This window comes from Hipposideros armiger, unplaced genomic scaffold (assembly GCF_001890085.2).
Source record: "Hipposideros armiger isolate ML-2016 unplaced genomic scaffold, ASM189008v1 scaffold_99, whole genome shotgun sequence".
Lineage (NCBI taxonomy): Eukaryota > Metazoa > Chordata > Mammalia > Chiroptera > Hipposideridae > Hipposideros > Hipposideros armiger.
The window spans coordinates 1,891,775-1,916,389 of record NW_017731449.1 but is presented as its reverse complement, the minus strand read 5'-3'; the positions used below and the strand labels follow the sequence as shown (position 1 = coordinate 1,916,389).

Sequence of the window (24,615 nt, the reverse complement as noted above, 5' to 3'; positions counted from 1 at the left end):
TACATAATGAGTAGTCTCAGTGCCTATGCCCTTTCCACGGCATCCCACTGACCTCTAAGCCAGCAAGGCCTGACTTCTAACATGATTAGAAATGTATTAGCCAAGTTGTCATTAAGCTCTTTCTGTCTTTATTTTCTCATCTTTAAATGAGGAAAATACTATCTACCACTCTGTGGTTAAACGGACAACACAGATCCAAAATACTTAACACAGTGCCTGTCATATCATGGGCATTCATGAACGACTACTTTACTTTACATAAATTATCCGACATAGGAACCAAAAGAGGAACTTTCTATAGTTTGACATCATTGAGACTCATTTTTTCTATTCACATGATAGTCAATAGCATAACCTTTCCACTAATGAAATCTGAAGGAACAGGGTTAATCACATTTATTTTCAATTCAAACTCTTTGAAAACGGGTAACCAACGTGTGGTAGAATACAGCTGTTGAGTTAACCCAGACTTCTCGATCATGGTGGAAAATGTGCAGTATCATGATGGGTTATCTAATTGGTAGCGTAAGTGTGTGTTTAGGGAACCAGCAAATCAAGAGCACCTGAGATATGAGAAAGGTTCCAAATACAATGAATGTTTGCAGAATTTTATAATCTAAAAATCTAGAAAGAAGCTGTTAAAATTTAAGCACTCATTTAAAGTTTTTTGGGGATATAGTGCTTTTAAAAAAAAAATTCAATATGGTGGGAGGTTTAGAAAGAAGGCCTCTAAAGCTTTTCCGTTTTTAAAGCACTACATGAACAGCTCTGGAGAACGCTTCAGTTTGTTGACTTACAGCAAAAACTTAAAAGTTACCAAACACTTTTAAAAATACAGTATCCAATAATCTTTTCCAGAATACAATGCTTTTGTTACCTTATCTGTTTTCTTTCCTGGTTACTCTATCATAGCACTCTAAAAAAATAATGCCTCAGTTGACAGACAATAATTGTTTAGCCCATACATATGCTGCTTTTGATAAGTTTATATAAGTAATTAGTAACTGGTTACAATATTTTATTTCACATGAAAGTGGTCCTAGCTTACTTGACTTTTAATAAGATATGACATGTTTAGATTTAGTGTAAGATCGTTTACCAAATGTCTAGAAAATAAATATGCATCGTCATACAAGGTTTTGGGAAGAACATTTTATTGCTAAGCATATCCTTGAACAAAAATGCAAATATGAAATAAAAGAGAAAAGGAAAAAGAAAAAGCAGTAACATCACAACATTATAAAATAAATTCCTTAAGAGTTTGTTCATAAAACAACAGGAATATGATAGAAGCTCACATACAGAATGCACATGTTCCCATAAAATTGTCCAAATAGAACTTACACCAAAAGGAATGTAATAAATGTATTTTTACTCAAATTAAAAAAAAAAGTCAAGAAAGAAAGCAGAAAATCAGTTCACAAGACCTCAAGACTCCAAGAACAGCATCTTTTAAAGACATCGAGATATAATCAACTTCATATAGGTTGGGCCATTTACGTTATCTAAAATCGTGCTTTGACATCTCTTTATAATCCTGTCTTTTTTTAATGACAAAAAATCCCAAACTCTTAACATATTGAAAGACTAGAGAATGAGGAACTCCTCTTTCCATAGCATCAGGAAAGGCTTGCCATCGTTTAGATTGCATTTTTTGCCCCATGTCTTGAAGGTATTTTTTCAAAGTCAAATATTCATGCAACTTACAAAGACCAGCAAGAGTAGATTTCTAAATCTAAACAGCTGATTGATTTTCATCTGTACAAAAGAAATTGTATATAGCTGACCCTCAGAGGACACACTTCATTTTTGTGTGAATATTTGTCTTGCTTTGTCTCTTGCTTTTTGAACAGCTATGGCCACACAACCGACCTATTGTTTTTTTCTGTACATTGTTTCCTCTTTTCCAAAAGAAAGACAACTGGAATAGAAACTAAACACACTTAAATAAACGAACAGAAAGGAAAGAACAGTTCTTAAAGCAGTATGTACATAGGTGGCTAAGGAATTCGACCAGCAAAAATGTAGTAAAATATGTAAACAAAATCTGAGAAGAGTTTTTTATTCTCTTTGACACAGTTAACTGTGACAAAACTAAAACTCACGCTTTCTTCACATTGTAAGGTTTACTTTTTTGTTGTTTTGTGATTTTCTTTTGAAACAACAGTCTCATTTCCAGTTCAAGACTTGAACAGTTATCCTGTTTCAGTCATCCCATCAAACATACCATGATAAATATATCTGTATATATATTTATTTATATATATATTATACTATTAAATTCCTTTTGTGTGTGTCACAGCAGCTTTACTCATTTATTATTTATTTAGTTAGTTTTAGAAAAAATGGGTGAAGGGAGACATGAGCAAATGGAAGGATAGAGTTATCCGTAAGGGTCAGGCTACAAAATTAAACCACTATGAAAACCATTAGCATGTTGGGGGCAGGAGAAGAATGATGTCTCTTGCACTCTTGTCATGCCATGTTTGGCTTGTGTGACCTTTTGTGGTTCCATCACAAGTTGAACTCCCCTGTTGTCTGTTTTGATCCTTTAACAGACGTTTAGTATTGTCTTTTCTTCTATATTTGCATGCATTTCAATCAGTCACCGATACAGCCCACGCCCCCTTTCCTTTCCCTAGGAAAGGCTCTGTTTTAGTTTGTGGGGCTTTCTCCTTTACCACAATTTGGCTGGGCTAATTAGTGGACAGGAACAATATTGTTAAGTAAAGCCAATAGCTCTGATACAACCAGCCCTCACCCCATCTGTTCTGGGTTTGGGTGGCAGATTCTGGAATCAGATCCTGAGGGACCAGCTTTTCAAATCAATATTATCATCCATCACATAATTTCTCTGTGTTCAGCAAAGCCTCATATAGGAAACAAACAACAGATTCTAAAAACACCACAACCTGATATGTAGAGTGAACACCGTGGTAGCTTTTGAGTTCATATGGCAATAGTCTTTCTTGATTTTGTTTTCTGAGTTTATTTTTCTTTCTTCTTAACTTATGTCCAGTCATTCTCAAAAAATAAACAAAAACCCAAAAGCCATTTTTTTTTTTTCCCCTCAGATCTTGAAAAGTTACAAGTACTGGCCAGAACCAGACAAGGGCATTTTTTTTTGTTTTGTTTTTGTTTTTAACATTTTTCTTTTCTTTTTTTTTTTGGTTTTGTTTTTTTACATAACTAAACAAACAAACAAAAAAAACCATTGTTACAGTCAAGCTTCACAAACATTGTTACAGACTCACTTGGAGTTATGGAACAAGTAAGCCATGAAGTCTTCTACCTTGGGTGAAAGGTCCTCAAGAGAAGGAAGCTCCCAAGTCCGCGAAAGTCGGGAGCCATCTGCTTGCTCCAGAGCGCAAGGTGTGTGCTTTATGGTACAGCAGGGCAGAACGGATTTTCTGTCTCCAGGCGATGACTGAGTCACAGCAGCCATGGCTGAACTTGAAAGGTAGGTACCTCTTGGTGTGTGTCCTTTTAAAAAATGGTTTTCCCCACCATAGTCATGGTCTACCCCATCTCACAGGACAGTTCTGACGTCTGGTAAAATCTCATTTCGCAAGTATTCACGTACTGATATATAAATAATTCTGTTTTCAATGCAGGTATTGTGAGCGGTGTCACGTTTTACACGTAATACTCTTTGTCCTTGTTTTTCTGTTTCTTGTGGCCGCTCTTTGAGCTCTGCTGCTTCTCCTTGAGGAGCGTGCCGTTGCTCTGGGCCGAGTTGCTGATGTAGTTCCGCGTCTCGTCCACTTGATAGGACCCCTCGTCCCTGTTCCTGTACTTGTACATGGCGTACAGGAGGATCAGGATGCAGAGGGCGGCAGCAGCCACAATGCCGACGACCATCCCTGTTGTACTGCTCGACTCCCGGATCACCTCTGAGGCCCCCGGAACCCGTCTGACTCCCGGCTCCGTGGGGTTTGCTGTGGGCACATTACGGAACATGGGGGAAGTAATTAGTGGGCTCTTCAGTTTGGTGCTGTCTAGCTCATAGGCAGTGGGCAACGGAAGCAAGACTATATCAGGCTGGGGTTTGAGATCACGGTTATTCATTTTGCCAGCTGGCAATTTGGGCACCATCCCAGACGAGGAGGAAGCTGTGAAGCGGATCAGCTCAGGGGACAAAGATGTGGTAGTAGTCCTACTAGTTTCGGAGACTTTGTTAGGTCTAAAGTCCTTGGATTCCCACTTGGGCGCATGTGCTTTGTAGCCACCTTCGAAGATTGAAGTGGAAAGACTCTTATCTGTTACCAAGGAGAAGGTGGTGTAAAAATCTTCATCATCAGTAGGGGGCAGGTTAGAGTCAAAGGTTTCCCCTGAGCCATACCCAGATATCACCAAGCCATCATCATCACAACCATCGCTGCCTTGGTCCGACAAGCAAGGTAACCCCGCCTCAGAGGTCATGGACAGGGAATCTTTGGTGGTCTCAATAATGGTGAAGAGGGGGCGAAAGGTAGGGGGGAGTGTAATGGAAGGTGCACGAGTAGCAATAGGAAGGGTAGCTAAAGGGTCTTCTACAAGAAGAGGGATAACTAATTCACCTCCTGGGATTGAAAAGAAAAGAAACACAGAATTAGCACATTTGTAGAGAAACATAAGTCAGTCACTCTCAACTATGAATGGAGTTCATAGGTTACGCCTCAAAAATTACAATCAAATGACTTGGATCCATGTATGGACCCTTTCTGGTGATAGCCTAACCATTCTAGGCTGTTTTAGAGCCCATGACATATGCCTCTTGTCACCAAAGCCCAGAATCCACAGATTGAGGGGCACAGATGTTAAAGGTACTCTCAAGTAATTATTTAGATAGAATTCAAATAGGCTGTTTCCAGGATCTGCTTAAGGGCTGATAACATTCAGTTTTACTGCTGCAAATATTGACTGGCTATCAAACATGTGTGTGTGTGTGTGTGTGTGTGTGTGCACACATGTGATTAATTTGTAAACCATTGCATTTCTTTATTGCCTTCTTGGGTCTCTACTTTTTTGCTCCCGTAAGGATGAGAATGACACATTCTCCACATTACCAAGACCTAGATCAAGGAATAGAAAAGACCGTGTCTTTTATTATGATGATGATGATGATGATTAGTTTCAGGTGTACAAAACAATGCACTAGTTATCCTTTTCACCCCTTGCAAAGTGACAACTTCCCCTCCCCCCATCCTTTACCTCCCCGCCTCCAATATCATACAAATCTATTAGAATTCCGTTGACTCCATTCACACACTCTACTCCACATCCTGTGACTATATGTATGTAAAATTATAGTTGACATACAATATTATTCCATATCAGCTTCAGATGTGCAGTGCAGTGGTCAGGTCTCTACACCGTCTATGAAGTGGTCTCCCTAACAAGACATGAGTCCATCTGGCCCCCTAAAAAATATTTACATTATTGATTATATTCCCCAGACTAAAAGTCCATGTTTTTAGTATTTGAAGTTACTACCTTTTATTTCACACTTATCAAGTGTAGTCTTCATTTACTGTGTGTTAAGTGAGGGGAAGTTATAAGAGGTTAACATTGTTCATCTGACAAACCCGTTTTGACTACCCTCTTCCAGAAATTCCCCTGACTCTTAAACGACAACTCGTCTGGCATTGGTCTAACATTATATTAATGCACTGCTTTTATGCTACATGCAATATAGGCAGAGCTGGGTGCTAGGCTTTAAAAATACCCAGCCTAGACAGCTATGGCTTATCAGAAAGTTACTTTTAGATTCAGAAATGTAGAGATAGCAAAGTGAGTTTTGAAAAATAATGATTCTTAACTAGAATGGCAAAAACCTAACAGTGACCCACAGACACTAGTTACTTATTGCATTTATAAACATGTGAACTAGCTTAGGAAAGAAAGTTCAGAATAGTTCACTAAATCATGGTGCCTGGCAGGTTATGGGGACCACAAATATTCTGTGTTGGATGTTAGTCACCTAACTGAGGGGCCAAGCTTATTATTCTTGTATGTAAGCAAGATCATCAGGGTCTCTTCTCTGTCTCTTTACAGTATTATTTTTCAAACAGAGAAAGAATCTCAAAAGGTCACAGTTCATGTCTCGTCATTGAACCTTGTCCAAAATATTTATTCCAACTATTGCTTTTCAAAATCCTTTAGCAAGGTTGGCATGATATTCACTTGTCCCAGTTAGTCAGCTAATTGAGATGCTAATATGATATCCTTGAAGGCCTCTTTCTGAGCTGGGTCACTAATCTCTCAACCAGGTACACAGCAGAACACACAATATTCTTGTGTGTTCTGCTCTGAGGAGTAACTTGGTCCTGACGGGATAGTTGGTGTTTGGGCATCTGTTATCAGCTATGACTTTGCTGAGGAGCCCCTCCCTTTTGGCAGCAAACCCAGACATGTGGCTCAGTGCTATAATGCTCTAGGGAAACTCCAAGGATACAAGCCATTGAGCTTACACAGTCTTCCTGGGTTCTTCCTATAAAGACTGACTCACAGATTAAAACGCTCTGCTCAGCTTTCCACACCTCTTATCTTTAAACATTTCCTGTGCCTCAGTTAGAACTGCTGCATCTAAATTGCCCAGATTTCAGGTGTGCTAAGCGAAGGGCCTCCTAAGAAAGCTATTGCATACCTTCATAGCCCCTGAGAAGGACTACTGCACCCACGCCAGCAGCCTTCACCCCCTCCCTATTTAGCCAATAACATTGTGTTATGCAGAGTGAGATTGAGCTAGAGAGGGTAGCATGATGGACATAATGAATATTATTTAGAATGGAAGGGACCAGAGAGCATTGTACAGTCATCTCTGGCCTACTAGATAATGTGACCATGTTGTGGGGAAATAAAACAAGAACCTTTATGAGAATCTCAACATGATAATCGGGTCTGTGCTCTAAACCCAAGCTTCGCTTCTAGTGCTGGAAATTTGAAACTATTGAGCAAAATGATCTTTGAGGGTTTGTCAAAGCTTTAGACTGGGTTTCCTGGACCAGCATGCCTATTTTTCACACGGTGAACATATATAATTCATATATCTTGCAACTTATTTAATGCATAATTTACACACTTTTGCTAGTGTTTATAAATGGGATTTGGAGCATGTTTCCCTACAGGTAAGCCAGCCATAAACCTCACCTGAGCTAACGTTTTTCCTTATTTTTCTAGTACACAGTCCTGAGTGTCATGTGTCAGGTGATACGTGGAAAAAGGCAGTGTTTGAGTAAGAGAAGAGCAGTGAGGAGAGGGAATGAAGGCCTGTGCAAACTGTTTAAGGGTTCTCTAGAGATTACTCAGGGATGATTTTACTTTCCTTCAGAGAACAAGAGTTCTTCCCCATCTCACCTGGAACAAAGGTTTAGCATATGTGTTCTTCGCAGGCACAGATCCGGAGAGTCATTTTTTCCTTAGGGCAATGATAAAAATCTACCCCATGTGTATTAAACAGAGAGGAAACTGGGATAAAGGACAAGGAATAACTGATTTGTTGGGAGACAAAGGCCTGATGCAAATAATTTAAAGGCAAATTGTTAAGTAGGGATGCTAGTGTCCCTTTAAGTGAGATTAAGATCACTGTCTTCATGGCTACAGAGTGGTATTCATTTGCAATTTTAGTGTACCACCTGTGACACCCAACTGGAGTCTTAAATTTGTCTATTCCCCTCCCACCCCGTTTTCAATCCTGGCTAAAGCTTCCACAGTGCCTTTGCTGTTAAAAAGCTACAAAATCTACAAACTGCTCACTCTGCAGCTGACTGGCCCCCCACTTTCCTGGGCTGATTCCCTTCTCATTCAACACCCTAATACAAGTATTTCTCTTGGATTACCAAAAATGAATGAATGAATGAATAAATACCATCTTTTTATCATGGGATGGAAAGAGGGCCCTGAAGTTCGCTAATTTATAAATGTTGGCGAGCCTTAAGTGACATGATAAGGGCTTATTTCAAAACTAAAACGATGGTTGTACTATTGCAGAGTTTAAATAACGGAAGCTGTCAAAACTAGTAATCCTCAGTTTTCTTTGTGATTTTGTTATTAATCCTGGTAGCAGTGATAAAAATGATACATGATGCCCCTGTCGGGAAAACCTGAGCCCACATTCGGGTGGTATCTCATCAGTGCAATGGTAAAAGCTTTCATAACCCCTCTTTCCCAGCATCTCAAGGAATTGGAAAAGTGTGTTCAGTTTAAAAGGAAGTCAACTGGATGTGGCTTCATTATTGCAAACAGGAATTATAATGATAATAGTTGGAAGATTTTAGGTAACTGTACATGTGGAAGGTGTGTGAGTTGGAGTGTATAATCAATTTTAATATCAAATTCCACCTTTAAGAGTTGAGATAATTATAGTATCCCAGGGAGTCCCCGGACACAAATCATTTCAGATGTATTTCTCCCATTATTAGATCCTTAATAGAAATGACTTAGGCTGTGGAAGCCTATTGAAGACTTTATTTGTTTTAATCCAAAATGACTATCTTCAGAAATTTTGGAGCAGCTGATTTTGTGCATTACCCAAAGATTATGGAGTTAGTGATCTCCCAGATGTCTAGTCTTACAAAAGTATCCACAGAAACAATAAGCCTAACTCATCAGGGGTTACAGGCAGAGTGATACAAAATCTATAATCCATCAAAACTCTGATTTCCTATTTCATCCCCAGAATTTTTCTTTGGATGGGATTAAGATCTGTATTCCTTAAAGTCATCATTTTAAATCGGGAATGTATACCCTTTTTTGACAGGTTTGTGCTTTTTTTCTAAACTGGAGAGATCACTAGGGATATAAAAGGTCTATTTTAGCCCTGAAGGCTGCCCTGCTTTTTTGCTTTATGATTGTATTTATAGATATATAATTCATGTGTCTAGGGCTGGTATCCAGCAAAAGGGGCTCTCTGCCGTCGAAAAAGACAGTGTATTAAAAATTTAATAGAACACTTCTGAACTGTGAGAATGTTGTAGGTGATGGTGAATGCAGTGGGTCATCTAAAAAAAAAAAAACTAGAAGAGCAGCATGAAGTTTCAATGTGGCTCCAACCTTTGCCTCTCTGGGGATATTTGAGTCTAAGAAGTAACAAAAACACCCAAACAAAGACATTGAAGAGCAAGACTCGGATAGGATACAACCATGCTCCAATTCCTTGAATTTCTTTTATGTATATGTAAGTTCTTTACCTCATCTTGTATTTGCATTTTTCTAATTATCTGCTGAGACATTCACATATAATGGGGAGAAACCATCATTTTCCCCACTAAATTAGTTGTTGAGTAATATTCATTTAGTTATTTGGTGCCACAAAAGTGTGCACTTGTAGCACATAAATATTCCAAAGCTTGAAACCATGAAATTGTTCTCTATCCACCTTTAGGGAAAAGCCATGAACAAACATGGCAAGTAGCTGAGAAGACAGCAGAAAATCTCAAGTGTCTCAAAGGGGCTTAACTTACATTTTAATGAGATGAGAATCTCTAGGTGGACAAGTTGTTTTGTTTGTTTGTTTGTTTGTTTTTCCTATTTTGCTTGAAATGGGTTTGATTCTGTAAGGCTACAGATTCTATTTTTCAATGTATGTCCAGGTAGGATGAGCCCCTTGGTATCATTATCCGTTGTAAAAGAAGGACTGTCAAGTGGAGTTTTTCATTTGCTTATGATGAAGAGCTTTGCCTATCTATGAAGTCACTCATATTCAAGGTAGCATCACAGCTCTGCGGCTTACCCGCCATATGAGTTTGGTCAAATTTCTTAACCTATCTGTAAATTGAGAATGCTAACACAGCCTACCTGAAACCACCAATGTGAATAGTAATAATGCATGTTAATGTTAATTATAATGCATGTTAACTATTTAGCACAGAATCTACTACTACTCTGAAATGCTAGTTACTAGTATCATTTCTACTAATATGTTGGGCCTATAAACACTGAAAGCATTGATCAGTTTGTTCTGCCCATTTTTTATGTCGTAGTTTCATGCTAAGTAGAAAAGCATGATAACATAGGATGCAGATTATTAAGGCTATTTTAAATGCAGAGTTTGAGGGATAGTGCAGTACAGTTCAAAGAGCTCGTATTTTTTCTTTGAAAGATTAGCCTTTTATTAAATTGACGTATGGATAGCTTACTCAACAAAAATAAAAGCTTTCAATTCAGTTAGATAAAATAACACCCCATTTAGGAAATTCTTGGTTTTAAACCTAAAATATTATTCCCAAAGTCAAACACTATAAAATTATATAAACCTCGGTAGAGAAAGCGTACTCATTAAAGCTGCTAGGTTGGAAACATATCTACTATCCACCATTCAGTTTGATAATTTCTTTAATAGCTTCAGATAACACTAATATCTAAAAGTTACGTGACACAGGTAACCTCTTTATTTAAAACTTGTATAGCACTTCTTACCAACTTTGTTTCCTGAAGTGAGTAAGGCAACATTGATCCAAATACCGTTAAGGTCAAGGGGTAATGTCACCCTAGAGTCACACAAAATGGCAGTACCTACCTGAAAAGTTTCCTAAATAAAATTTAGGTATGAAAATCATCATGTTTCTTCTTGGTAGAATCTATCTTAGGATCCTTTTAAAGCTTACCTGATTAAATCCTTGAGAGAAATGGAAACTATTAATAGAAAGGGGGTGAGGGAGAAGTGGGGGAGAGACAGAGAGAGAGATCGTGTGCCTTCTGTATGTGTGTGTTTTCACCAGTACTTAATTCTATACATTGGAAGGCATCATTATCATAGGACAACACTCTGAACACCTGGAATTCTCAATGTCTTCATTTTCAGTAAAATTGTTTTGTAGCCTGAGGTGACAGTGACGGTTTCCTGGATAACCAAACTTAACCATAATTATTTGAGAGTACTTTATTTCCCCATTTGCAGAAGGAAAATTAAAATAATTTTTAAAAATGTACATAAAGGACTGATTTTCTTGAATTCTTTAGAAGGAGTTAAATGAGGTTGTAATTACCACTGATAAAACTTGCAGTTAACTCATTTTCTTCAGGGGTGCAGGCCTCCTGTAGGCTGGAACCATTCAATACCCCACTGCAGACCCTACCATTACTTTCAAGACTTTAAAGCTGGTTAAGGCAAAGAGGCCAGGGCTCATTTGGATGTCAAGAACAATTTACCCACCCCCTTCTACCATAAGTAGAATTCACATTGTTTACTGGAAGCAATACAGCACAAAACATAACACTGAAAATTAAGCAAATAGACACAAATGAAACAAAATGTTTAATATTGTCTTCAAAATCATATAGTAGAAAATAAAATTAACTTCAGGGTCAAAGTAAGCTGGAGGGAAGGACAGCAAATAACATTAACAAGGCATTCACAAAATAAGGACAGGAAGAAAAGTAAAAGCAAATAAAAAACAGAGGCTGTTTTCAGAAAACAAAGAAAGAAATCATTTCCATACAGACAAAATAAATTTTACAAAAGCATACCATATTAATTTATAGTCAACTTACATCAACAAATTGCCCGCATGTTTTTTGGCATGAAAGAAAAATTTACAAAAGAAAGTTGTGTAAGAATGCTTTTGGACAAATAGAATTGCCACATTCTTGTAACTTGCTTTTTTTGTTGTCATTTCTTAAAAAAAGAACTCTTGAGTAAAATGTCTAATTTTTCAAATATAATAATTTACAACAGAGGATGATACAGGGAGGCAACAACACATACATCCACACCACATAACATAAAAATAAAAAAAAAATCTGCACTTTTAACAAATTTTTACTTTAAGGGGCCTGGAAGGGCATCAATTTTGAATTTGAAATAATTCCGATTGCAATGATTTAAAAAATTAAAAAAAATACCTGTTTACCTTTATAATTTGCTTTTTTCTTTAAAAAAAATCTATGAATGTAGAGGGTTTTGAATGAATTTGTGCATTGTTATAGGTTCTCAGATATATATTTATATTTACTTTTTAAATTTTTGTCATTGTTGACACGTTTTAGATTTTCTTTAATTTAAAGGGATGGATGACAGCACATACATTTGAACAATGCTGAAGAAAGGAGGGGTATGGGAAGGAAAGATGCAGAAGGGGAGGGTTGTATCTATGAGTGAACTACACAAGAGATGAAGATGATGGGAGTAAATGTGTAAGTGAGTCGCCATGTCCATGTAAGGGCGGCACGGAGTGATCTAGCTGCATTAGAGCTTCTGGCTGTAAGGAAGGGATGGGCAATATACAAAAACAAATGAGCCTACACATGCCCATCTACAGAAATAAAGAACAGAACTCTAACACTGACAATCTCACACACCCTAAGCTGCAACTTCTTCAACATGCAATTACTTTAAAAAATCTTTACAGTTTCATTATTTTCAACTCATAAAAACAGTTAAACTATTTTTTTCCTACTAAAAATAGCCCAAATACATAAAATAGTAATACTAATAATAGTGATCCAAAGGTTAAAAGCAAAAACAAAGAGACTAGATTTATGCATTCAGGTTGAACAACTTCATCTGCAGCCCACAGCCCCATCTAGAGATAGGGGAAGGGCTGGGAGAGCTGCAGAGGTGATGGAAAGGCCAACTTGCTGGGTTGATAACTACTCCCCTAGGTAGAAATGGTACAGTCGGAATGACCTCATCCATTTTCCCCGTGCCACCCACGGTACATGATTCCCTAAGAGACTGGGCTCTTTTGAAAGATGTGGCTGTGGGGACTCTGCAGCTGAAGTTGTTCCACATTTAAAGAGGGAGTGGGAAAAAATCGCAGAAAACAATTCATAACTTTTTTTATCTCATAATTTTGGATAAAACCAAATCTAAAGATCTAGCAATTAAAAAGAAACACACTGATATATTTATATATATATATAGATACATAGATATATATAATACGAAAAGCACTTAATTTCCAAACAAGAAGGGAGAAAAGAACCAAAAAAAAGTTTTAAAGAAAAAAGGATTTCACACATTTTCAGAGATGAACAACCAGATGCACACGCTGAGGAGGCACAGACAGAGCAGTCAGGGGACACTTTTTTTGCTTTGAATTTTCTAGCTTGTTGATTCCCCTTTTGGTGATAGCCAACATTAAAAACAAATTTTACATTTTTTTAAAAAGAAATTTTGCATTTTCTTTAAAAAACTTTTTTTTAAAAAATTTGGTTTTGCTTCTTTAGGAAAATAAAAAGGGCGTGCAGTCTGGATGTACGTCATAAGTAGACATTTAAAAGAGAAGAAAGTGGCTAAGACTGACAAATGGGTAATCACCTATTATCCTTTAATTGTAGGAAAATTAATCAAGTTAATACATGCTTAAAGTAAGTTGCATTTAGGGAAAATAGAAAAACAGAATAGCAAGCTAGGGTTGGGGAGAAGTCAGCAAGACAAAACTTATTTGGGTGTGGGAGAAAGGTATTGGCTTTGATTTCACCTCCTTCCAGCAGAGGCAAAGGACATCCCAAAGTTTCTTGCCAATCCCAAGAAAGAAAGAACACACGTGTACATGTGTATGAGTGTTGGGGGTTGGGATAGAGCCTGTAGTGGCAGGAATGCAGGTAAAAATATACATGGGTTCCTAGGTCCTGCTCTAGGAAACCTATCCCGTACTCACTCATAGCCTAAGAAGGCATATTTGATAGGGCATAGAGAAGTTATAATTAACATTGTTTCATAGTTCTTGGGCTTTGACAAATTGAAAGAGCACCATAGGTGACAACAGGGGGTTAATAAAATGAGCCTACAGAATTATATATATATATATATATATATATATATATATATATATATATGTGTGTATGTATATACACGATATTTTTAGTAATAGGGGCAAAACTCCTCTTCACGCCACCATGGCACAGTGGCAGTATCCAGTAAAGTTCTGGATAGTCAGAAAATGAGCATGGTTTATTTGGAGTACATTGGGGAAAACTGTCCCAGTCTTCTAGAGACCATGTAGGAAACAAAATGTTCTATTCAATCTGCACTGAGAAAAGGAGAGGAGAAAGAGGGTGTGTGTGTGTGTGTGTGTGTGTGTGTGTGTGTGTGTGTGTGTGTGTGTGTGTGTATTGAGGGAAAGATACTGTAGAAGAGACGTGGGAAAGGAGTTTTCACAAATGGCCTCAGCCTCTACTGGAAGAGATGACGAGTTATAGTCCACATTACATCCTTGTGAGAACATTGATGTTCAACCAATGAACCAATGACTGGGAAACCTGGGCAGGCGAACCACAAAGGCAAGACACTTGAGAGCACCTGGTTCTGGCAGCCAATTCCTGTCACTCCCAAAAACGTTTTTTGTTTTTTTTTTGGGTGACTTTGACAAATAGAATAAATTGCGAGGATGAGTCAGACTTTTGCCCCCTACAGGACGCCCCTTTTATTATTTTATATTAAAATACTGATAGTAATGTGTCCCCATGGGTCAGTCCATACCAAGATTTTTAGTCTCTGGTTTAGTAATGTTAATCATTATTCTAGGAACTTCACAAAGGACAGCTGGGAGGTCTTAGGAAGTAGAAAAAAATTCCAGTAGTGTAAGAAAAGAAAAATCCTTGTTGCCATTTAGGTGATTGTTTTTTGACTAATTATACTTTTAACATTGAATTTTGTTGTATGAGATGACCCTATAAATGTTCTTATGGCTTCACCAAGCATTGAATGACTTCTGTAGAACAAAGACAGTTTTGATAATGTTCTTATGGGCTGTTTTTGTATCATAGGCAATTTCTTAAAGTGGGAAACATCACTGGTCTAAGTATGAGACTTAAAGAATAAGATACTTCCAGTATATACATACTCCTGGAGAATAAGAAGTGTTTTAAGGAAGATATATCAGTAATTTGGGTCTCTTATGTTTCTATTGAGTAATTTACTTACTTCAAAATAGCCTGTTTTAAAACTCATCTGAGGATACCACTTATATTCTGGAAATCACTGGTTTAAACAATTGAACATATCAAAATTTATGGTTGCCACTTTGCAAATACAGTAATATATGTATCTTTTAAATCCATGGAAGCCATAGTTTTAAATGAAGCCAACACAGCCTAAATGCAGTGCACACACATTTTTATAAGTCAACCATCAAGTTAACGTGCACACAGCTTGTTTGTTTTCTAGTATAAGATACAAAATTATATTGTTAGCAGCTCATAATCATGTCAGTTTCATTTCATCTTTTATTATCTGTCTATGCAAGGGTTTTATTATCAATAACTGCCAGGTTCTGTATCTATACCTCTAGTGGTATAAAGAATGCTTTAGGATTATTTTTGCCACTGAGAACAAATGGTATAATAATTTGACGTGAAACAGCATATTTGGATGTGACCATTTTTATCCCACCATGTCCAAAGAACCATGTCTAAATATCAAACTAAACTTTTAAAAACATCAAATTCAGTACAATGATCTTACATTGATCAGCATTCATTTTGGAGAAGGCACATTCTTCAAAGAAATGTTTCTAAACCGCTTGGAGTTTATAAGGTTTATATGACTGAGATTTTTGAATGTGAAAGTGCTTATACATTCTAAAGGGCTTTTGAAAATGTTTGTTCCTGTTGTCTTCAAAGCTGACACCATAGCATCAGCTATAAAACGAGGGCTTTATATTCGACAGAGGAGGCCGAGTCCCAGACAACTGAGGTCAGTGCTATTCCAAGTGTGACCCTCAGAGCATCTGTGGCAGCGTTATAGAAACAATAACTTCGATCGCAAACCCCAACCCAAATAGCCATTATTCTACTTCTTTTGAACATCTGTCCCTACTTCTCCAATAATGCTAAATTCCTAAAGCTTGATTAGTTCATCTTTTAGTGGTGATTTGTGTTATTATTTCTGCATGTCATTTGATACATATTTGACTCTTCTGTTGGTGAGAGGGGAGCTCTGACGAGGTCTTACTTCGAAATGTTTCCGTAAGAACATATTCATTTGGTGGCAGGAGCACGGACCTGGCGATGAAGTCTTGCCCTCTATCAAACCATGTGACCTGAGACAAGTCCTTTGCTCCTCATCCCAAACCCTGGAGCCTCAGTTTCCTCATTGATAAAATTATTAAGACTTGTGCTCTCTAACTCAAAAAAGTATGAGTGTCACAATTCAAATTACCTGGGAAACTGTAACATATTCAATTCAAATGCAAGAAGATGTGATTTGCTGGATTCTACAAGCTCAGCACCACTTTGTGCTACTGAAGAGGCTAAAGAGGATGACAACAGCTGAGGGAATCTCATTACATCTCTTGGAAACACATATCCCAGCAGATGTTAGAATTGTGGGTTGAGGACAGGAGGGAATGGAAGGTCAAGGTTTTATTTTAACTGCTTTCTCCCCAAAGCGTTAGTACTGGGTAAGGGACATACAAGGGAAAACTCAACTAAGAAATTTCTGGGAATTAATATTCTTCTTTTCATTTTGTTTTAATGCTAATCAGGTATTAGTGTAAGTAAGCCTATCTTCACTCAGGATATTATAAGCTCCTTGATGCATAAGTTGAATATTTATGCTTTCTGCAATCTGTGTAGCATAGGGCGGGGCACACCGTAGGTCTTCTATACATATTTGTTGAACTACAAAAACAGAACAGCTTGCAACACTTAGATATCTGCTGTGTGAAATGGGTGGGATTCAAACAAGCTATCCTGGCTAGCACTATTATAATTTCTTTAATCAAGAGGGAATTATCTTCATGAAGTGCAGCAAAGAGAAAGGGCAGTCAGTGTAAATATGGGTCAAAGGCATGAGTTTACCAACAGCTCCCCTGTTCTTAGCTTTGCCTCTGTGTGGAGTTTTAGGGGTAATGTATGCATGTAGCTCATTATTTGCAAACTATTAGGCCCTTATAATATTATGATAGTCCAAGACATTATATAATATAAAATATAAAAAGCCCCCTATGTGCTTGCCTGAAATACTTTGTTCCTTTGGCTTTAAAAGCCCGAGATTTTTCCATCTTTCTTCCTTCTGCACTGACCCCTCCTAGCTCCATCTTTGTCGGATCCTAGGCTACCTTATTCTCTGGGTGATCCCATCCAGCCTGTTGGCTGTAATACCTACCATCTATATGACCATGATTTTCAGTTCCTCTCAGGATTCAGTTTTCCTGTATCCAACTGCATCCTCAACATTTTCACTTCAATATCTAAGAGGCACCTCAAATTCGAAAGGGCTGAATCAGAACTTCAGATTTTACCCTCCTCCTAAATTTATACCTTCCTTCAGATTTTCCATCTCTTGGGTTTGACCCAGATGTGCAAGCCCCTAATTAATCATCATTGGGCCCCTACCCCAACTCACCTCTACATATCCAGTGTACCAGAAAGCTCTGTTGACCCTACTTGGGAAACAAATGTCTCACATGGAAGTTTTTCTGCACTGCCATTACCCACATCCTAGAGTAAGTCACCATAATTCCTTGTTTGGACTCTGCAGTAGCCTTCCAATTTATCTTCTCATCTCCATTTTTGGCTCCCTAAAATCCAATCTCCATAATGAAACCAAAGTGACCTTTTCAAAGTGTACAATACAAACCAGATCAAGTTACTGTCTTGCTTAAAATCTCCAAATCAAATTCTGTACTCTGACCACCTGTAAAAGTCCCCTGTGATGTTTCCAACTGCCGACCACTCCAGTTGCGTCTCCTATAGCTCCCCCTGACCCAGCACATCTCAGGCACTGGCCATACTCTCTAGCTTCCCTTCCTGGAGCACTCCTTTTCTTGCTCTTTGCCTGGCTAGTTCTTTCTGGTAGTTCAGGGATCTCCTCCAATTTCACTCCTCAGAGAGACCTTCCAAGACTTCCCCAGTAAGTAAGTCATTCCTTGTTCCTCATGATTCTCTGCATAGTATTTACTAGGTGACTCTTGCCCGTTTGTTTATGGAATATAAGCTCCATGAGAATGAGGTTTGCCTCATTCTCCACTGCACTTAGAACAGCGCTGGACACATAGTTAAGGGCTCAGGGCGGCCACCCCACTGTTTCTTACAGTCCCCCCATAGCTCCCAGCATGGCGCTTTTCCCACATGAAGCGTTGAGTAAACGTTTCGTAAACTATTGAAGCACTGCCCTCTCTATTCTGTTTTCTTTTCTTTTCTCTAAACCAGATGGGATTTCCCTGAGTTCTAGTTAGCAGTTCCAATGCCAATTGGATCTTCTCATCCACAGCTGGCTTAAAAAGCCTTTTGTAAAAAATGCATCACTATCTAACGCATTCTCCCTTTCATACATTGGTAGTGGGATGTTTATTAAAAACTCAGGCTTTCCTTTGAGTTGTGAAAGCTAAAGAGAAAATAAACACAATATTCAGGTCTAGAGCTGCCAGGCTTTTGATGCTTGTCTTCAGGCAATAGGAAAGAATGGGCCAAACAAATTAAGGGTGGGAGAAATTTACTTATCTCTGCCTCCTGTGACCCTGCGGCCACTGACAACAGAATGCAGCAGCAGTGGGACCTATCTCCTCAACTGGTTCCATGACACTTTACAATTGTGTTTATATGGTGATGAATTATTCAGTAAGGTTGATTTTGCTTCTATTTTCCACAAAAGCTCCTCCTCTACTCTGTCATTATGACCAGAATTCTGTTTTCTTTGTGCCAGTGTTACTTCACGGGGTAGCAGCTGGGCACATTTCAACCTGTCCCCTCCTCTCTGCAGGACCCCTATGTTCTTCTCTACATCATCCACAGGAAATGGCTGAACTTGACAACATATTGCAATAAAAATCACTATACCTTGAAAACACCTCTTTTCTTCTAAAATCTATATGCATTGCAAGGAACATATAGTGTTCATAAAATCAATACCACCAACGAGTTTTTGTAACGAATGGAAATTAGTACTGTACAGACACTGAAAAGCTTGTGAGACTCATGCAGTTGACATTAAGGTGATGTCCCATGACTACATGACTTTGACTGTGTCTGACCTGAGAGACTCAAGCAGCTGGTTTACAGAGTGGAGAAGACTACAGAGATGGCTGGGTGGGCAAGACATATCTCATGAGATTATTTTTAATTTTTATAAATGGAACTACTGTAGATTAGGGAAGGAACTATGAGAAATTGCCTAGTCATTCCCCAAACTCAATGCATATGAGCCTCTAGATTAGTGAAATATAGGCTTAGGAACAAATGTATATGATTAAATAGTTAACATAGTGATTTCCTCACAAATATGGGAAAAGAGAAAGAAAATACAAGTTATAACTCTATAGTTAAAACATGAATTAATCAGAAGCCTACATCTGAAAGGAGATGTTCTTAAGAGTGATGGAGAACTTACTCTCTGCCAGACATCGTGCTAGGTGCTTTAGATTTTTTATCTCGCTTAGTCATTACAATCACATTTTACTTTGTATCAGTAAACTTTGGCTGAAAGAAGTTGATTTGCCCAAAGTTATACAACTAGAAAGGTGAATAGCTCTGACTATGCCCTATCCTCTATGTTTTACATGAAACCACAATGCCAGTCTTAAACAGAATGTTTTTTAATATGCAGCTTTTGGTAAGTAATTACACACAAGCTAATCTTTAGGGCACAAAATTACACAGAACTTCCACAGGAAATCCTAAGATTTCTACATATTTATTTCAAACTCTTATGCCTTTGAAATTACTATTGCATGATGAGATATTCAGAGGGGCTCTCTCTCTTTCTTTCTCTCTTTTTTTTATTTTTGCACAATCTCAGGTCACCTAAGCCAGACCTACTAAATCAGTCTCTACTTGGTGTAGTGGGAACAGGATAGCAGGCAGTGTCTGGATATTCACATTTTTAAAAAGTTCCCAAAGGGGCTCTTATACAAAATCGGATTGAATTTATAGTCAAAAGACCTGGACTAAATCCCAGTTGTGATCCACCCTCTCTGACCTTGCATAAACCATAACTTCTCTTGTTTGTAAAATGGAGGTAAAATATAGATAAACTTCATTGGATGTTGACTTAATAGAAGGAAATACTAGATACACGTGTATAAGCATTTTGTAATGCGTAATATGTATGCATGTACTTTTGGAAATGTTAGACGTGTAATAATTATCTTACTGAAACATCAAAAGCTACCTACAGTTTCTTTCTTTTTTCTTTCTTTCTTTCTTTCTTTCTTTCTTTCTTTCTTTCTTTCTTTCTTTCTTTCTTCTTAGGTTGGTTTATTTTATTTATTTATTTATTTATATTAAATTTATTGGGGTGACATTGGTTGGTAAAATTATTAGGTTTCAAAAATGTACAATTCAATAAGTCAATTCTCCTTCTATTTCCATATATTTAACCCCCTTTACCCTTTTCTACCACCTCCCTTCCCCCTTCCGCTATGGTAACCACTAAACTTTTGTCTGTGACTAATATGGGGATTTCAGGACCACACAATAAATGTTTTTGGATAAACTACCTTTTCTAAAAGTAACATGGTAGAAGCATCAGTTATCTACTAAGTATCTATCAAAACAGTCTAAATGATTTGATTCCTTTCCTATTTTCTTTAATTGTTAAATTGTAAGTGTTCTTGGGATATCTCTGTCCCATATCATTTTGTTTTCCTACCATATCTTAATCCATCACTGACACTACACAAAAAATTTTTTAAAAGCCCCATAAACCAATTGTTGGAGAAGATCATCACATTGTGGTTTTTCATACCCTGTTACTTTATTCTACATTATAGGCCCAACTGGTAGGCTCCACTAACTTCTAAAGCATTAAGAAAAATGGCTTCCTCTGTACTCATTGGACAGGCATAAATGCTACTAGAACAGCACCAGGCAGGCCACAAGACACAAGAATTAACTTCCTACTATGTCCTTTCACAACCACGGAGCCCACCATGTCTGTTAGAGCAACATGATGTTAGGATGGAGATGAGACACTAGCCTGACTGCAGATTAGAGTTACAAAGTGAGAAAGAGTTATAGGCAGCTTTGAAAACAGAAGTGCCAGCAGCCATCTGGTCACTTTTAATATCTCCTTGCCAGACTACATCAGCTTTTCTCAATGTGGTCTCTGATACTGTTTCTCAATGGTAATAGTAAATACAATAGATCCTCATATATTTTGTTTGTGCTATTTTAGATAGATGTTACTTGATTATTAAGTGTTCAAGCTACATATGATGACCATATGAGGTATCTGTTAAAAAATATTGGAGAAACATTAAAGATTTTATTTTTAGCAATCGTGCCACATTTAATTAAGCAAGTCATCATGATGGACCACTTACAGTCTCTATCTTTATGCAGAAGTTTAATATGCTTGCATGTAGTGACTCCATTAGAATGTTTGCTCATTAATTTTATTCCTGTTTCACAGTGTTAATCTATAGTTAATGTTTCCCCCAATGCTATTAGCTAATGGGTCATATTTGTTTTTTCAAATGGATGGATAGCAATGATAGCTGAAACAAAACTCAGTAAGTACTAAGTGTTGTCTTTGCAAAACCACAAGGCCTAGGGCAAGGCCTTCTTGGGACCCTCTGCTTAAAAACAATAAGGCTGATTTTTAAAGTATATATTGTCAGTTATTCAGTATCAAATATATTATCCCTAATGTAAACAACTCAAGGAAAATTCTTGTTATCTTGGGCTACTAGGCAAAATTTTTCAATAGGGCTGGTTATCATCGCTCTTCTCCTACTTTAAAGGACGAATGGGCAAGGTCACGAAGCAAATCCAAGATTGAAAGTTACATTAGATTAAGGACCAGGGCTGCAGCGATGTCATGAAAACTTAGAGGAATTATTTTGTCCTTATCATATCAATTTTGTCTTTGTTTTGGCTCAATTCAAATTTTCCTTGCAGATGAGTGTGAGTGTCCTATTTCCTTGAAAATATTATTTAGCAAGAAACAAGACGATCTACTGTTTTGGTAGTTGTCTGCTGGAAAGTTAGGGCTGCTTCACTGGAAAATTCCAGGAGACACAGCTCATATTATAGTCCACGTAAATAGGGTCCCCTGGAGTCGAGCAGTGCAAGGCCTGCACACCCACATGAAGACACCGCTCGTTACCTCTCTACATATAAACAGCATTTGTAACTGCTCTGAACAAGCCCATTCACTCTGGGTTTTCTCCTTTTCAGTTTTGTCGAGGATGGCCAAGACTTGGACATGACAGTAGCACAGAGTGAACAATAGTTCTTGGTCACTGCTACTTCAGGTTGTAGGCAGGGATGACCAGATGAGTAAAGATGGTGACAGGAATGTGGCCATAGCACATTAGCACCCAACAAATAGTGATTGAAAAATTAAAAAAAAAAAAGCATTTCCCAATGTACCCTGTGGATCTGGCTAATGGGCACATATCAAAACAGAAAGATGTTGCATGGAGAGATTAAGTATTAGACAATGTCTGTGCATTTTAGCTTCTAAAAAGCCTTCAGATTTGAAGAGATTTGATTAATCCACACTCCCTAGGATTTACTTCTTTGGTTTAGAAGGAAAGAACCTAAAAACAAGGATTTAACCTTGTGGAGGTCTTGAGAGAATAACTGATGATACTTCCACAGAAAGTGACATGGAAGAACTTCTAGTGATGAAAAGGATAACTTTGTAAAGCAGTGGCATTCACTATTTGTGGCCCAAAGAATAAAGCAATGAAGGAGAAAGAGATGAGAATATCTATTTGATATGTTTCCAGAGAAACCAGTGAGATAAGTAAAATCGAATGTTGCTGAGTCTTTCCCCACAGGTTATACACCCTACTAACAAGCAAAGCTTCCAGAAGTAAGCTCTCCTGACCTTCCTAGAGAAGACATAACATTAGGAAGCAGGACATGGAGACAATCTTATTGGCTATGTAACCTCAAGTAAGTGACTTTAATTATCTGCGTCCCATTTTATTACCTATAAAATATAAGGGTTAGATAAGATGATCTTCTGAAAGAACCAATGATTTAAGGAAGGTAAGTGCTATTGTTAATGGACCTCTAAACTGTTCCAAAGTTGATACTATCATTTCTCAAATATTTTGAATTGACTATAGTTATTGTTTACCTAACACTATGTTAGTCCACCACGGAGCATATGTTTTATGTCGCCTTTTCTCTTAAGAATCAAAACTCAATTACATAACCACTTCACAACACTCCTTCCTTGGTGGGTCCTAGGAAGGGATAATAACCCCTGTGTTTTCTGTAGTTAGATGACAAAATCCTGGGATAGAGTACTAAGAATATTATCTTGAATATCAGGGGTATTGAGCAGAGAAAGAGGGAAATCTAGTTAGTAATCCAAGGTTGAAGGTTTGAAAGCTGATTTCCTACTGTGCAGACCACATGTAGAACTTGGGTAGCAACAGAATGATAGACCAAAAGAGACAACATAGGAACTAGTGGGTCAGGAATTTTTTTTTTAGGTATTACATAAACAATGATAAAGTTTCAATCTAGCAACTCTAATGTTTAGAAGACAGTGGTGGGCACGGCTGGCTTTTAGCACGTTGGGAAGCTCTCCACCTCTAACTCTTTACAGTGCTAATGTTCAGATACATGAGGCTCTTGGAGCCCTTGATCCAAGATATTCTGAGACCGCATGGCAATAATTACCCATGTGTATTCTAGAGCTACACGCAGCTCTTTCTCTGTTGGATAGCTCATATTAGAATGGTGACCACATAAAAGAAAGCGACATAGATTTTGAAAAGCGTAGTTAGGAAGCACCAGGAGTAGCTTTGTGTCATGTGGGTGAGTTTTATCTGTTGTCCAGAAGAGCGGATGAAATGAGAGCCAGGCTTGACACTAACAGGTACACATTCCCTAGCTGAAGAAGGGTTCTTGGTTTTAACAGTGTTAAAGTGTATCAGATGCCAACTGGCAAGAGTTTCAATGAGAACCGCACAGGCCTGATCCTCTGGTCTTAAACGTGGAACTGGCTACTGTAGGAAAGCAGCTAGAAAGTCAGAGCGGGCAAAGCATGGGCTATTAAAACCACAGCCATGGGACACATTTAGCACCTTCTTTACCATTTGCCAGTGGGTTCCTTCCAGTGCACAGAACCATTTCAGTCCAAACTCTTTTAACTGTTAGTAGCATCATGTTGAACTCTGTTCAGAAGTATAACTTTGCATTTGTTCTGCTTTTCTCTATAAAACATTAGAAAGACATCTTCCTGGAAAGCCTTCTGCTGTAATGATACAGAGCTGTAGGAACTTGGAAATCAATTGCAGAGGATTGAGTTCTGATTAAAATTTACTATGCAGTTCTTAATAACCATCCAAAGATATGCTGGACTGGTCCATGCATACCAGGATTTCAATTGCATCCTCCTAACAATAGCCAAGACTGATAGAGTGATGCCAAATTTCTTGTGTAACTATTATGATCCTCAACCACAAAAACCCATGTCCTCTGTGCAGGGATATGGTTTAGTGTTGAAATCCTAACTAGCTTTGCTTATACCAAATCCCAAGCCACTTTGCCCATGAAGAAAAATATATGAATCCTGGGGCAATGGTCACATTCCAATTTGAATAATCATATTGGTGGCCACAGATTTCTTCCATTCAATCCCTTAATTATGTCATCTGGGAGGTAGCTATTCAAATCATGCTGCACACAAGATTTCTACCCCTAGAGGCAAAGACTCTACCAAAAAGGGGCTCTTCAGGAGCAAGGGTAGGCATAAATCTTAGAACAGAAGCCTAAAGGATGTAG

The 24,615-nt window shown here is 37.9% G+C and overlaps 1 protein-coding gene across 32 annotated transcripts in view; it reads right to left on the bottom strand.

Annotated features, from left to right (window-relative positions):
• Positions 1 to 687: 687 nt before the first annotated feature.
• NRXN3 (neurexin 3) overlaps positions 688 to 24,615 on the bottom strand; it is a 1,587,373-nt gene continuing 1,563,445 nt past the window's right edge. For 13 of the 32 annotated variants that reach the window (XM_019646221.1, XM_019646231.1, XM_019646224.1 and 10 more), the window contains one exon: positions 688 to 4,562. In XM_019646221.1, the coding sequence (XP_019501766.1) occupies positions 3,637 to 4,562 (926 nt within the window). In that variant the 3' untranslated portion in view covers positions 688 to 3,636. Of the gene's footprint in view, positions 4,563 to 11,972; positions 12,180 to 24,615 lie in introns of those variants that run through there. The other 19 variants (XM_019646240.1, XM_019646241.1, XM_019646243.1 and 16 more) reach the window with 7 other exon arrangements.